A 16,385-nucleotide genomic window follows, 5' to 3' on the forward strand; every position below is an offset into this window, starting at 1 on the left:
ATACAGATTTTCCTTTTTTAGCTCCACACAGACCAACAGGCTTTAGGAAGGGCAAACTTCCAAAAGAAGCTTCAGTCGATGACCCTGTGCACACCATGTGTTAGGTGTTGCCTTAACTAGCTGGGAATAAACCCATGGTGGGGCCCACATGAGATGCCCCCAGAGCCTTGGTCGAGATGCAGTTCAGATAATCCAGGGGCTGCAGCGTTCTCGCCACACCTCCTGAGATTTCTCTTTTGGTTGCATCACAAGCCCCCCACCCCATCCCTGCTCTGTCCTCTACCCACAATGCAGCTCTGCCATTTTTAGGCTCTGGGGGAAAAGGAAGAGCTCCCTGTTGTTATGACACTAAGGCCAAGCTACATTATGGAGAGAGAGAGAATGAATAAATGAGTGAGTGAGTGAGTATGTGTGTGTGTCGGGAGAACAAGGGAAGGAAGAGAAGAATGCCCAAAGGCTGCCCACATCTCCTCTCTGAGATAGGTTTGAACAGAAAGCTCTGTCCAGAGGAGGGCATAGCAAAGCACGGGCCGGGAAGCTGTGTGGTGAGCGAGAGACAGGAGAGCTGGATTTAAAAACTGACTTTTCAACTTATTAGCTTGGTTATCTTAGGCAAGCCATTAAAATCCTCCGATTTTCCATTTCTTCATCTGTAAAATGGGGAAAACCAACTCCTGCTTATCTCATAGGAAGTGAGATAAGTGGTTATGAAGTCCCAAAGAGTCAAAATACTTGAAAATAGGGAAGAGCTGTAGAGACAGGAGGAATCACGCACTCTGACGGTTGGGAAGGGCTGACAGGGTTGACTTCTATCCGAGTGGCTAAGGGCAGGATGCCAAAGGCTAAGGTTACCGTTTCACAAAGGTGTGTCACCAGAATATAAAGCCCTGAGATCCTCGATATTATATTTATGGGCTGGGGAACGTGGGTGGTAAGCGATCTCGTGGTGAGTGGTGTATTGGTCTGCGTGGGCTGCCATAACAAAATAGCACCCATTGGGTGGCTTAGACCATAGATGTTTATTTTCTCACAGTTCTCGGAAGCTAGAAGTCCATGATCAATATGCCTGCAGATTTGTTTTCTAGTGAGGCCTCTCTTCCTGGCTTGTAGACAGCCACCTTCTCACTGTGTCCTTACGTGGTCTTTGCTCATGCAGGAAGAAAGATCTGGTGTTTCTTCCTTTTCTTACGAGGATATCAGTCCTAATGAATTAAGATCCCACCCCATGACCGCACTTAAACTTTACTACCTCCCTATAGGCCCTATCTCCTAAACCAGTCACACTGGGGGGTTAGGGCTTCACTATATTAACTTTAGTGTGGGGGGCGGGGAGATACAATTTGATCCGTAACAAGCAGTGTGGCTGGTATGTTATATGGGTGAAGTGGCTGTTCTTCTCAACCCCATATCTCAAAGGATTTCAACATTTCCCAGCAAGTTCCCCAGTGAGTCCAGCAACCACTCAGCTCAGTGCCTTGTCACTTACTACCTAGGCTACTGCTTAAGTAGTTACATCCCATTTCTGATCCCTCCCTGCTCCACTCCATCATTTGTGTCAACACGGTGGTGTCAAAGACTAGCTCTGATCACGTCCCCAAGCAGAACAATCATCTGAAAGGCCTTCACACTGCCCACAGACATTTCAGCTCTTTTGTTTAGCCCTAAACCACTCTCCAGCCTCATCATTTCTAATGTCCCAACCTGGAGTCAGTGCTCCTACAAATCTAGGATATCCAGTATACTTCCTCATCTTCTTGTTTCCTTTCACTCCCCCCAGGTCAAAGTGCCTGCCTGACCTCCCAGCACACCCCTATCCATATAGTGCCCATCTCCACCTATTAATTCTCCAAAACCTACCTCAAGTCTCACCCTCTTCACCAAGTCAGAAGCGACCACAGCAGGGAGTGTGTGCAATTCACCCTTAATCGTTCAGTTGTGTACAGTAGACAGGACTATAAGGGTCTTATTTCCTGTATTAACTTGATTATAAGCTCCTCGAAGGCAGAAAAGCTATCTTCTTCACCTACTTACCTGTAACACCTGGTACAGTACTATAGCAAGCATTTAATAAACATCAGCTAGATGCCTGGCAAATCTGCCGTCTACATCAAGAACACAACAGAAAACACTAAACAGAGGCAATGGAACTGGAGGTAGCCTAGACCTGAGGCCTAAGCAAACGTCCAGGTAAAGGAGAAAGACGCTGGTCCATGACAAAGCCAAGGAACTGTGAAAGGTGACAGTTTTTAACGACCATTGAAAAAAGAATCATCTTTATTGAGGTATTACTTACATAAAATGCACCAATTTTACATGTAGAGTTGGATGTTTGGACATGTGACCATCACCACAATCAAAATATAGAACATTCTCCTCACCCCAAAAAGTTCCCCTGTGTCTCATCCCAGCCAATCCCCAGCAACAGATAATGTTGATCTACTTTCTGTCACTCTAGATTAGTTTTGCCTGTTGTAAAACTTCTAATAAGTGGATTGTATTTTTACTCATAAGAGTACGTTTGTATGTATGTATAGTACGTATGTACAGTATGTACATTTTTGTGTCTGGCTTATTTGCTCACCTATTTTGGAAAAGCATCCATGTCGTGTCTCAGTTCATTATTTTTATTGCTTAGATGTATTCCATTTATGGATATACCACAATTTGCCTTTGCATTCATCTGTTGTTTAACATTTGAGTTTTTTCCAGGTTTTGGCTATTATGAATAAACATGCCATGAACATCTGTGTACAAGTCTTTGTGTGGATATATATTTTCTATGTTTTTTTCTTTTTTTAACACAAGGGTCTTCTATGTTTATTTTTCACACAAAGCCTTCCTCTGAATTCTGAAAATATTTTTAAAATTAATTTTTATCGGAGTATAGTCGCTTTACAATGTTGTGATAGTTTCTGCTGTACAGCAAAGTGAATCAGTTATACATATACATATATCCACTTTTCTAGATTCTATTCCCATATATGTCATTACAGAGCATTGAGTAGCGTTCCCTGCACTATACAGAAGATTCTTTTTTGTTTTTTTAAAGACATTGATGAATGAGTGTTGAATTTTGTCAAATTATCTTTTCTATATCTATTGAGATAATCATATGGTTATTCTCCTTTATTCTATTGCTGTTGTAAATTATATTGATTTTCAAATATTAGACCAACCTTATATTCTTTAGTCATGTTGTATGTTGATTTGGCTTGCTAATTTTTTTTAAAAGAATTTTGTGTCTATGCTCAGGAGGGCTATTGGTCTGCAGTCTTCTTTTCTTGCAATGTTTTTGTCTGGCTTTGGTATCAGGGTAATAATGGCCACACAAAATGAGTTGCCACATATTTCTATCTTTTCTATTTTCTGAAAAGAGCTTGTGTAAGATTGGTATGATTTCTTAATATCTGATAGAACTTGCCAGTAAAACTATACGGACTTAGATTTTTCTTTGTGGAAAGTTTTAAACTACAAATTTGATTACTTTAACAGATATGTGGCTATTTAGATTTTCTATTTCTTCTTGAGGTAGTTTTTATCACTTTGTGTCTTTTGAAGTTTGTGTCCATTTCATCTATATTGTAGAATTTAACAGTATAAAGTTTTCATATGTATTTCCCTTTTCATATTTTTAGAATCTGTACCAATGCCCCCATTTGATTTGTGATACTGGTAATTTATTCTTTTTTTCCTTGAACAGTCTAGTTATTGATCTTTTTAAAGAACCAGCTTTTGTTTAATTGATTTTTCTCCATTGTTCGTCCATTTCTATTTTATTTCCACGCTTATCTTTATTCTTTCTTCTACTCACTTTGTATTTAATTTGCTCTTTTCAATTTTCTTAAGGTAGTCGCTTAGATAATTGATTTTAGTTCTTTCTTTCTTTAAAAAAATATTTATTTGGCTGCGTTGGGTCTTAGTTGTGGCACACGGGATCTTAGTTGCAGCATGTGGGATCTTTCATTGTAGCGCAGGGGCGCTCTAGTTGTGGCATATGGGCTCCAGAGCACGTGGGCTCAATAGTTGTGGCACAAGGCTCTCTAGTTGTGGCACATGGGCTCTAGAGCACATGGGCTAAGTTGTTCCGTGGCATGGGGGATCTTAGTTCCCCGACCAGGGATCTAACTCATGTCCCCTGCGTTGGAAGGCAGATTCTTAACCCCTGGACCACCAGGGAAGTCCCTCTTCTTTTCTAATATTAGCACTTCAAGTATAGATCTCCAAGTACTCCACCTGACACATTTAAATACATTGCTTTCATTTTCATTCAGCTAAAAATATTTTCTAATTTATTTCTTTTTCTTTATTAACCCGTGCGTTTAGAAATATGTTATTTCATTTCTAACTATTAGGGATTTCCACGATATCTGTTATTGACTTAATTCCACTGTGATCAGAGAACATACTTTTTGTGTGTGTGAGTACATTGGCATTTTGTTGATGAAAGATTAAAGCTTACAAAGATAGAGACAAGCCTAATCAAACTCCTTCGTTCTTAAAATTATTTAGATGAGAAAAACAAATACCACTGATTAAGTCATTTGCCTCAGGTCTTACGGTGAAAGGCACAGGCCTCTAACCTCTGAGGCTAGACCTCTTTCTAGTATACTTCACCATCTTCAAACCAGCATCAAGTGTTGGTGAATTATACATCTGTTTATACTTCATCCAAACTTATTGTTTGCTTTAAACATTGTCTTGTCAGGAAACCTTCTCAAAGTCTCATTTTATCTCAGCGTATTTATCAAGGAATCTTTTATTCTAACCTAGGACTCGTTGGAATTCCACACACACTCCTCTCAACCTGAACTTTTTTTTTATTTCCATTTTTATTGTATATGTATATATATTTTTTTAAATTTAATTTTATTCATTTATTTTTATACAGCAGGTTCTTATTAGTTATCTTTTATACATATTAGTGTATATATGTCAATCCCAATCTCACAATTCATCCCACCACCCCCCACCTCCGCTTTCCCCCCTTGGTGTCCATACATTTGTTCTCTACATCTGTGTCTCTATTTCTGCCTTGCAAACCAGTTCATCTGTACCATTTTTCTAGCTTCCACATATATGCATTAATAGACAATATTTGTTTTTCTCTGACTTACTTCGCTCTGTATGACAGTCTCTAGGTCCATCCACGTCTCTACAAATGACCCAGTTTCATTCCTTTTTATGGCGGAGTGATATTCCATTGTACATAGGTACCACATCTTCTTTATCCATTTGTCTGTCGATGGGCATTTAGGTTGCTTCCATGACCTGGCTATTGTAAATAGTGCTGCAATTAACAACAGGGTGTATGTGTTTTTTTGAATTATGGTTAGAGAACATACACTTTTTATGTTTTCATTTCCTCTAAAATTGAGATTCATTTTATGGTGCAACACATTGGTGGTGAATATTGTATGTGCACCTGAGAAGAATGTGTATTCAGTTATTGGTGGATGAAGTGTTCCGTAACTGTCAATTAAACCAAAGTGGTTGATAGTGTTATTCAGGTCATCTATAGCTTTCTGATTTTTCTATCAACTTGTTCTGTCAATTACTAAGAGAGGAGTGCTGAAATATCCAAATATAATTGTGGATTTTCTATTTCACTTTCAGTTGTCAGTTTTTTGCTTTATACATTTTGCAGCACTGTTATTTAGTTCCTACATACTTAGGATTACTTGTCTTCTTTATGAATTGACTCCTTTATCATTATATATTATTCCTCTTTCTCCCTGGAAATGTTCCTGTTTTGAAGTTTATTTTGTCCTTTATTGATAAAATCACTTCCAGTTTCTTGGGATTCATATTTGTCTACTATAATTTTTTCTATTCAACTCAACTGTATTTTACAGTGTTTTCCTCATAGATAGCATATGGAATGATAATCTCTGTCCTTTAAGTAGAATGTTTAGGCCATTTACATTTAATGTAATTATTGCCATGTTGGGGTTTACGTCTACTGTCTTGCTTTTTGTGTGTTTCCCATCTGTTCTTTGTTTACTCTTTTCTCAATCAATTCAATCCTTTTTGATTGAATATTTTTATGGTATTCCATCTCCAATATTGCCTTATTAGCTATGCCTCTTTTAAAAATGTTTTTAGCTGTTGCTCCAGGGTTTACAATGTGTATCTCTAATTTATCACAGTCTATCTTACAGACATCTTCCTGGTTTTCTTCCTAACTCACTGGCAACTCCTCAGTCTCCTTTTCTGGTTCTTCCTTATCTTCTCTACCTGTAAATCAGGCCACAGTCCTTTTCTCTTCTCTACCTATTCTGACTCTCTGGGTAATCTCATCTAGTCCTATGGTTTTAAATCCCAGCTATATATTCAGTCTTAACTTTTCCCTTGAGCTTTAGACATCTAACTGCTTAAGTAACACTACCCCTAGATGTCCAAAAGACATCTCAAACTTAACACATCTAAAGTGGAGCTCTTGATTTTCCCTCTCATACTTCTCTGTCCTTACCCCTGCCCGGTCTGCCATATTTCACTTAATAGTATCACTCAGTTATAACAAAAACCTAGTAGTTAGCTGTGAATCCTCTTATTGTTTTCATCTCCTATATCCAATTCATTAGTAAGTCCAATGGATTCTGCTCCCAGTATAACTCCTCACCATCTCTGTTGCTACCATCCTAGTCTAAGCCACTACCATCTCTCACTTGCACTCCTAAAATAGCTTCCTGATTTCCTTTCTTCCATTATTGTTCCCTACTGCCTTTTCTCCACATAGTAGCTGAAAGGATCTTTGAACAAAAATCCCATCCCCACTCCACTCCTCTGCTTAAAACCTTCCAGTGTCTTCCCACCACACTCACAATAAAAATCCAGAACTCTTTTGTCCAACATGATCCCAACAAAATTTGGTGCTGGCCTACTTTTCTGGCAATCATCTCTACCATGCTCTCCACACACAATAAACTGCAGTCACACAGGAGTTCTTGCTATTCTTAGAAACAAGCTGAGCTTTTTCCTGCCTGAGGGACTTTACGCTAGCTCTTCCCTCTGCCTGGTATCTCCATGGTCCACTCCTTCTCAACATTAAGATCTGTGTTTAAATGCCACTCCTGACCGACCCATCTTAAATACCTCCTCATGCCCAAGTCACTATCCATCTCCCCTTTACTCTGCTGTTTTCTTCATAGCATTTTTTACCATTTGAAATTCTATTCATTTACTCATTTTGGTTGTCTTCCTTCTTAGAATGTACCTTTGACAAGAGTAGGCACTTTGTTCAATGCAACATCTTCATATTGAGAACAGTATCTGGCACATAGTAAGTGCTCAATAAATATGAATCCATCACAATAGGCTTTTTATTTTTTAAAAGAAAAGAATCTTTAGGAGTCAACAGACTAAAAACATATGAGTGAAAATTTACTTTCTCCTGGTTCCTTGTCTGAAAACTGTTTGTTAGATATAACTCTTTTCATTAATAGACTACAGGTTCTGGTTTGTCCACAGAAAGGTTCCTCTACTGAGTGACTTACTAGGCTAATCCATCCTGAGAAGCAGATAATGATCTTTAGCCCAAGTTCTCATAGACAATGCTGTGTGCTGCTCGGTCTCATTGGATACTTTTGATGAACTGTCAAAGCCTGAAGGAGCCAGAAATCACTCCTTAGGAAATCCTAACTCGGAACACTTCCTATTTCCCAGACGTCCACATAGCATATAATACGCTGCACTGGGCTGCCAGATGTTTCCTTTCTATCCCACCATGTCCCAGGTCACCCTCTCCACTGAGATGGTGCAGCCATGGTACTAAAGGGAGCATCTATCTGTTATTAATGGATATTCATCTTATAACTTTTAAAGAAGGGCCAAGGTACAACTGGCAAATGGGAGATACTATGGGAAGAGGAAAAGAAATCCTTGCATCTTCCATGCTTTGGAGAAGATGGAGTCAATGGAATCTTCATTTGGTCAAGTTGTCAATATATCAAACCAATCTGGTGACAAGAACAAGGCTGTAAGGAGAGAAATCATTAGGACTATTAGGCCTATATCCAGAAAACAATAACAGAGATTGGGCACAGGGTAGGCAGAATGAAGGAGATGAAGGTAAGCCCCTCAGGATCTACTAGAGAAAGACTCTATAGGAAATCCTATAGGAGCTGCTGCCACCAATACACAATTTTCGTTCATTACCTCAATTGTGGCTGTTATCCCCTGAATGAGAAACACGGCTTTACTTCTAAGCAGGCAGTAAGGCTGGCAGAAAGCTGAAACCTGAAAATCAGCAGATACAGGGCTGCATACAGCCCTTACTATTGAAATTAAGCCACGTTCAAAACACAGCGGGAGGACTGCAAATAACTTCAGACAGCAGCCAGCCATGCAGGGCCCTCACCAGGCACCGGATGGACGCGCTCCGGACTTGTCAAGAGGCCCAAATCCCAAGTGCTCATTTCAATAACATAAGAAAATAAACATGGGGCTTATTTATAGCACAGGAAAGGGACTGGGGCAAAAGAACCACTCATTCAGTAATCCACCCTGACGGGGCCAGATAGGATCCAGACCCCCAAGTTCTCTGGCAACAGGGTGAGCAGAAATAGGGGCCGGAAAAAGGCTGGCTGCCAGCATCACCAGGTACAACCTGGCAAGGACCCTGGGTAAGGAGAGAGGAAGAGATCCGTCATTGCATCTAACCCACCCAGGTCTAAGTGCTCTTGCCATCTCCAATTTCTGGTTGAGGAAACTAAGGCATAGGAGTGGACTCCCTCAAGGCCAAGCAAGGCCCAGGGTTCAACTCAGAGTAAGGTGCTATGAGACGAGGAAATAAAACAATGCTCGCATCCTCCAGGCACCACAGAAGATGGTGTAAATGGAATCCTCATTTACAGTTGGGACTAAAATGTATGTTGTGGAGTCCTAGGCCACTGATGGACTCGCACCATCTCACAGAGCTAAGAACTCCCACTGGAACTGGAGCTCCTGGAGATCAAGATTGTGTCTTATTCCATTCTATCTCCTGGACCCAGCATAGGGTCTGGCAAAGAGTACATTTTGATGAATCAATGATTCATCAATTTCTAATTGATGAAACAATTAGAAAACTGAATGACTGAATACTACCTTACCTGGGTCAGTAACTAGTTGGTTGTTCTTCAGCTGTGATTACCAGAAAACCAGACAGTCCTTGAGCTTCTTCTTAGGCATAGGAGTTAATGATAGAAGTTGGCAGCTGTAAATAAAAGCTCAAGTAGATACACTGTGAGCGGAAGGCTCTGCAGAGTGGGTGGAGTGGATGGAGGCTTGGTTCCAAGACCCACGGATTCCGGTCCCTGCTCTGTTGGCAGCTGTCACTCTATGTGCAGCTCCTGAGACGCTGGAGACGAGCTGGTGCTTTGCTGAGGAAACCTCTAGCAGACACAGCTGCCTGGTACCTCTCAAGAGTGACCCAGACATCCTGCCCTTTCTCCGTCTTGGCCTGACAGCTCTGCGCCAGTCAGGAAGACTGGGAAGAAATGCAACCAGGGGCCCAACCAGTTGGGAGCTGAAGAAAGGAAAAAACTCTACCCTGAGAAGGCTGTAAATTTGAGGAAACCAAATGCCAGACACACATGCTGGTGACTCAACAATTTCTTGAAAAGGAGAGAAGCCTGGAAAGCTGGGAGAGGGGGCCAAACTGCCCAGCCACCTTCCCTGTGTTGCCAGCAATGGTGAGCCTGACATTGAAAAGCCGAGGCCCAACACTGCCTGGACAGACCACACAACCCCTCCCTGGGAACCTGGACGTCACAAAGCCTGATGCGGGGGACCCTTGACAGTCCATTTAACAGAGGTGCAAGAGAGACTGTGAGTTTAGCTTAGGACGTTCCCACCCTAAAGAGGGGGAAAACCTTACAAGTGAGAGCGGAGTCCACCTGCCTACCTTTCCTCTGCCAGGAGCAGCTCAATGAGGCCTGTTCAGATCATCACACCAGGCCTACTTGGCAAATTGGAGCCAAAAGCTGCCCCCAGTTTTACTCAGAAGCAAACACTAGCCTAGGACAGGAGCCCCAGGGCTTGGGACAGAGCTCTCGGGTGAGACGAGCAGCCGGACCCCAGGGTTCATATGCCTCCGGGCCCTGAGTGGAAAGCTCAAGTCACTTCCAAAGCTTTCCTGGACAGCAGCCGCCTACCAACATGGCTGGCGCTCCTGCGAGGACTGCTCCTCAGGAAGTGGCTGAAGGGGTGAGGGCCCAGTGGGCATTCTCTGCCTCTGCCTCTCTGAGCCAGGGCGGCTCAGGAAATGGCCTGCTGTGGCTTCTGCTGCTGCAATAGAAGACGACCAAGAGAAATGGGAAAAGCAGCCTACCCCCAGAGATGCTACTGTCCCCAGAGCAAAGGAAACCCACCAGGCTCGGGGTGGCTGGACGATGGGGAACCTCCAACACCCAAAACCTCCACCCTCTCGGCTGGGTTCCCCCGGGATCCTGGGACTGCAGAGCCAGGAAGAATCCCCCCAAAACTGAACCACTTCCCAACACGTCTCTGCTTCATCTACTTCTTCTTCTTTTTTTTTTTAAAAGATTTATTATTTATTTATTTTATTTATTTTTGGCTGCTTTGGGTCTTAGTTGTGGCACGCGGGATCTTTCGTTGCGGCGTGCGCTTCTCTCTCGTTGTGACGTGCGGGTTTTCTCTTCTCTAGTTGTGCCGCACAGGCTCTCTAGTTGAGGCGTGCAACCTCAGTAGTTGTGGCGTGCAGGTTCAGTTGCCCCATGGCATGTGGGATCTTAGTTCCCTGACCAGGGATCGAACCCGCGTCCTCTGCATTGTAAGGCGGATTCTTTACCACTGGACCACCAGGGAAGTCCCTGCTTCATCTACTTCTTAATTCTACCATCAAAGGGTCTTGGACTTGAACCCAGCAATCAGACCTTTAGAACTCCGTGGCTAGAAGCCTGCTACCTTTCAGTGGCAAGGATCCACCAGTCAGGACTGTCCCAGGAGGAAGCCGGGATCACAGAGCTATTAGCAACCTCTTCAGCAAGTGACAGCACGGAGGCTGCTGGCCTCTTCCAGCTCCCAGTCCTGGTCAGCACAGGCCAGGATGATGGTCACTTTTTCCAGAGGCAGCAGAGAAACTCCTAAAAACCACAAGCTGGAAGCACATAAGGCTTCAGCAGAGTTCTGACCTTCATGACACTGAGTAAGAAGAGGAGACAGGATAGCATCATTTGCAGGAAAGCACCAGAGATTCTGAGAACAAAAGTTGATATCTTCCTCCTTAATTTTCCCAGAAAAGGAGGTTTTTGCCTAAACATGTGTGAGGCTTGATAAAATACACGAGATAAGAATATTAACAGCTATCTAATGTTAACCAACAAAAGTGTTTCCAACCTTGGCGTTCCAAGTGGGCCAGCTCATCCTAATTAGATCCCTGGGGGCAAAGGCAAGTGACTTAGAGCACACATTCGGACGAAGGCCAGGGCCAACTCAGGTTCATCGTCTGTACAGGCCAGTAGGATGCAATTCCTTAAAAAAGATTTCTTAAATTTAAAACCAGCTGTTGTCTGTTGTAGGCCAGAACATGACATTTTAATTAGCATTATTGTTCCACTTCTAAAACCAGGCCCTGTGGCATCCCAAGGACAGATGATCCCCGCCCAGACTTACAGGTGAGGCTTGCTGGTGAGCAGGTCAGAAATTCACCAACACAGGGGTTGAGTCCCTAGTCTCTGAATCCATGAATCACGATCACTTCCTATATTCCTGTCCTGAATTTCTCCTGGTGACCTGCACCCCGTCTGTTCCTAGGAATAGAAGCTTTGAGGTTTGCTTCCAGTGCCTAGGATGTAATACACATTCTACAATAAAAATTCTTTTCTGCTATGTTGCGAGATCTAGCCCCCAATATTTCTGGGGGTAGTAAGGTACTTGAAATAGAGTTTTAATGCCCTTAGAAGTCCAATAACTCCTAAGAAGGTGAAAAAGGCCCACTAACTCAGTCCCCTGGGGCTCCCAATGACTTCAGATTGAAGCATTTCTCTTCCATAATCAAAGGGCAAATAAAGAGGGAGGGAGGGAGGATTAATTTACCCTTTGAGAGTGAGAACTGGATTAGAAACCAGCCACTAAGGTAGTGCAGTCGGTGGTGTGAAAAGAGCAGAGTGCTATACATTGAGGGTGAGATAACACACGTGCAACGTCAGCACAGTTCTTGGCTTTTAGCTGGGATTTAAATGAGGCCCTCCTCCCCTTCCACCTGCCCCAAATCTTGGAAAACAAGCTAGAGAACCCCTAGAAAGGTCAGAGGTACTCACTGTGTCAGCTACCAGTATCTGGGTGTACAAGAGAAAACCCTTCCTCTTGGTTTCTATCATCCCAGCTCCAGTACTATGAATAGGAGGCCAAAATGCCTTCTCATATCCCCTGCTGACTAGAATCTAATTATTCAAATCATTAGTATTGATTTAAGCACGTGTGTTTGCAGCTGCAATACACGAATAAATCACAACTCCAGTGTTTGCGTCTGCAAAATGAATGACCTGGAGATGCTATCTCATCCCTTCCACCTATAACAGTCCGTGATTCTATCGCTCCTTAATATGAAAGATGAGACTCTCAAGATTTCCACTCTCAATTTCGCTACTTCTGAAAGTTTTCTTTGGCCTCTCAAAGTCTATGAGAGCACAGTTGAAGTGACTCGTTAAAACTGCAAGTTCGAAAACTACAGCAGGAGAACAGCTCACCTTCATGTCACTCGACGGAACAATGCGAGGTGGTTTAGTGACTTGGACTGGCACACAACTAGGTTTCAGTAATTATACCCATATTCCAAGCAAATTATTATGTATTTTGTGTTCTGGGGACATATGTTATGGCTAAAGCCCAAACTGTGGCTAATTTTAATATCAGAGCCACAGATAAATCTGTTTCGAATCCATAACGTCTAACATTTGCCAGCGTAGATTTGTCCATCAACTGGGCTTAAAGAGGTATAATTCACACATGTGCAGTATTACTAAATGCTGAAATGTAATGATTTAAATACACCAGCAACTATTGCAAAACAGTTGTTATAGCAGCATTTAACGTTAGCCAGAACCTCTCTGGCTAATGTTAGGTTTATACCAAGAGAATGAGGAAAATTTTGGCATCCCCGTGGGGTGAGGGTCACAACTGCCTCAACTTTTGCAACATGGTACCAGCAGAGCGACTCAGTGTATGGCTATGAGAGGCCTTCTGTTTTTCCTGGAGAATATCTAGATCTCATCAGGAAGCATACAGATTCCTTTGGAGGTTTGGGGACACATCTCCTCTAAGAGTGTTTGTAGTCTGGGGCTCTTCCTCTGCTGGATGTACATGGCACTGGACACTCCTCCTGGCTACGTATCTTCCCAGACATGAGGAGGAGACTGGAGTTGAGGCCAGAAGATAGAGTTAAATACACACAAAAAGAAACAGAGTTCCATAACCAATATTTAAGACATAGTAGGAAATGGAATAAAAAATAATTTTAATCATATCAAAAAGCCAAACCAAAGAGAGACAGTTCATGGAACTTATAGGTCCCATCTCGGCAGCCGGTGCTCTTCTCTGGACGAGGCCAGTCAGTGCCCCATTGTCCCAAGGCATCAAATGCCACTAAGATGTTTGCATTTTGCACCAAATTCTGGGCATGGCTTCTCCTCTGAAGAACTCACTGATCTGAAGTAATGAAAAGTGAGAAACAGGTAGCTCTTACCTGATTCCCCAAATCTGAAATGGGCTGGAGGTTTCTCAGCTGTCTTACAGCCAGTGAAGTTTCCTCTTAGACCTTGTATCGAGCTACAAACAAAGGACGCCTGAGCTGGCCTTACCCCTGGAGCCTGCCCAAGGCTTCCATCTGGAGTTTTCAGAGAGAACCCATCGAGAGCATCGGAGGTTGCACGAGGTACTCAGATGTCCTCCCTGGGCTCTTGCTCTCGGGTAAGCAGGCTGGGCAGGGATGTGCCAATCTCCCACTCTGGAATCTGGGCATCAGAGCGCTGGGGGGACGTGTTCTCTTCCTCCGCCCGGGATTAGTGTTCAGACCTCCACCAGCAGCACATTTCATAAGCTGCCGATGTTGGGGAAGCTCTTCAGTTTCTCAGGAAAGTCGTCCTTGTACAGGACGGGGTCGGCTCGGTGCTCCACCACCTTAAGAGGCATTGTCCCAAAGACAGAAGCAAACTTGTTGATGCACTCAGACCTGTGGGGTTTGGGGAGGGCAGTGGAGCAGAGGAGAGGGACAGGGGGTGGGGAAGAGAGAAACCGTTCAAGAGGCTGAGAGATGAGAGCAAAATATCAATGCATAGTCTTCAACATCTACAAGAGAAATGCAAGGACCCCCAGCACGCTCCCAGGTTCTTAACATGGTTGGGAGGGCGTGGATAAAGGACGTGATCTGGGGGTACTTCAACTACTCGTTCGGCGGGAGAAAGGGAACCAGGGATGCTGTTTGGAGGCCAGGGGCCTGCAGAGGTCAGAATATCTTTTCCCCTCCCCCTCAAATTCCAGTCATTCTTCCAGCTCCGTAGAAGCGGGCCTCAAACCAAGGTGGATTAGCTGCCAACAATCCTTAACCCCATCCCTGCCAGCTGAAGAGAAGACGAAGGGGGGAAAGGCAAAAGGCACTTGGATCTGAGCTTCAGCCCACTCAAGTTTAAAAGGGAGAAGGGAAGATCGTACACATGGAGCGATGGAAGGCGGAAGGAGGCAATGGGGCACTGAACCTCAACTGCAAAGGACAAACACTTCAGTCAGTCAACCCACATCTACTGGGGGCCTGTGAGTGGCAACCTCTGGGAATTATGGGGCAACTTCCATAAGCTCTTCCATGAAAGCTGAAGTTCACACAGGACAGCTTTCACAATTTTAGCCACTCCTGTGTTAGAACCGGCAGCAACAAAGCAACAAGCAACTTAGCACTGCTGGGGGAGGAGGCAGTTCAGCACACCCCTCCCGCCCCCCCATGCCCCGACACCGCCCCCAGCCTCGTGAGCAGCTCCAGAGGGGAGCAGGTCAGACACGCTGGCAGAAAATGGTTCTGGTCAATCAGGCCAGCGGAGCGTGACAGCTGGCTAATGACACTTCAGCATCAGACCCGAGGGGGAAATCAAGCCCGTAAAAACCACTTTCGAAGCTAAGGGGCCCTCAAGGATGGATTTCAGAGAGGTCAGTATTCTCTCTCCTCAGTCAGGCCCATGGCATCTGAGGACGGGTTACCAGGTAGGGGCTGAATTCCAAGACACAGACCAGAAGGCTCTTCTGTCCTCAGAGATACTGTAAGCCTTGTTTCAACTTATTTTAATCAATACCTTTTACTTGAGTCCTTTGAGCTTTAGCAAGAAACCAATAAGTAAAGAAGCCAGGTACTATCAATTCTTTTCTCTTGCTTCTTCTCTTGGTCAAAACGTGTTACTATTTCATTTTGAGCTCTTCCAGCTAATAAGATCACTGTGTCCATGACCACAAATCAACAGCAATTAACATTTATTCTCTGCTCCAGGCTGTGTTACAAGTGCTTGACATGTATCAGTAACTCACTTCACCCTCACAACAACCCTGTGAGGCAGGTCTACTATCCTTCCCACTGTACACCGGGAAGACAGAGAGGCATTACAGAGAGGCTAAGAGACAGGACCACAGGCCAAGTAACTAGTAAGAGGCAGAACCAAACCCAGGTGTTCTGGCTGCGGAGGCTAAAGTCTTCATTATGAGATGATACACATTTATTTATTAACGTAATTCTAGGGTCTAAAGGGAGGAGCTGGAAATTAACAACCGTTGAGCACCCATGACGTGCCAGCTAATTTACATACATGATCCCAATGGTTCCTTTAAATATCCCCGTCCGTATGCCCAAGGATTGGTGTATAGTAGCTTCCTGTTATGGTTTGAGAAATTCAGGCTAAGAGAGGCTAAGGGACTGCCCAAGGACCCCGAGCTGGAAAGTGGTGGAGCTGGGTTTCAAACCCAGTCTCGTGCTGGCAATAGAGCCCTTGCTCTTTCTAGCAGACTCTACAATAACCCACAGGTCACTGAGTTTCCCTCCTGTTGGCAGTCTTTTGAGACTCGGGAGGTCGTAGTCCCAGGTACCAAATTGACAGGAGACTGGGGAAAAGACCAAGGGGTTTTAACAAAATGGTATGAAGCAAGCACTGGACAACAGCCTTTCTCTCCTTAAATCATGAGGTCAAGGCAGTGGCAGACTAAGTCAAATTTCCCCAAGGTCTTACTTTTGACAGTTGTTCTGCCTATAAACATGTACCGATTCTTCTAGTTTCCAGTTATTCTGCTTGTAGACGCTGGCCAGCAAAGCCCAGCCGTGCCCAGCAGAGGCACCAGCGAGCACGTATTAAAGAAGGATCATGGCTCTTGGCAGCGGACAGGGGTTCTAGGGCCCCCTGGAGAGCACTGAGGAC

The 16,385-nt window shown here is 43.9% G+C and overlaps 1 protein-coding gene across 2 annotated transcripts in view; it reads right to left on the reverse strand.

Annotated features, from left to right (window-relative positions):
* Window positions 1–2,256: 2,256 nt before the first annotated feature.
* Window positions 2,257–16,385, reverse strand: part of EXT2 (exostosin glycosyltransferase 2) — a 130,251-nt gene continuing 116,122 nt past the window's right edge. Inside the window, exons 13-14 of one of the 2 annotated variants that reach the window (XR_009564866.1) lie at window positions 9,090–14,170; window positions 2,257–7,973 (exon numbers count right to left, since the gene is read on the reverse strand). Coding sequence is in view for 1 of the 2 variants with exons in the window: in XM_030864627.2 (XP_030720487.1) it covers window positions 14,032–14,170 (139 nt within the window). In the remaining variant the exon portion in view is untranslated. Of the gene's footprint in view, window positions 14,171–16,385 lie in introns of both variants that reach the window. The other variant, XM_030864627.2, reaches the window with a different exon arrangement.

The sequence above is a fragment of the Globicephala melas genome, chromosome 8, assembly GCF_963455315.2.
Source record: "Globicephala melas chromosome 8, mGloMel1.2, whole genome shotgun sequence".
In the NCBI taxonomy this organism is placed as follows: domain Eukaryota; kingdom Metazoa; phylum Chordata; class Mammalia; order Artiodactyla; family Delphinidae; genus Globicephala; species Globicephala melas.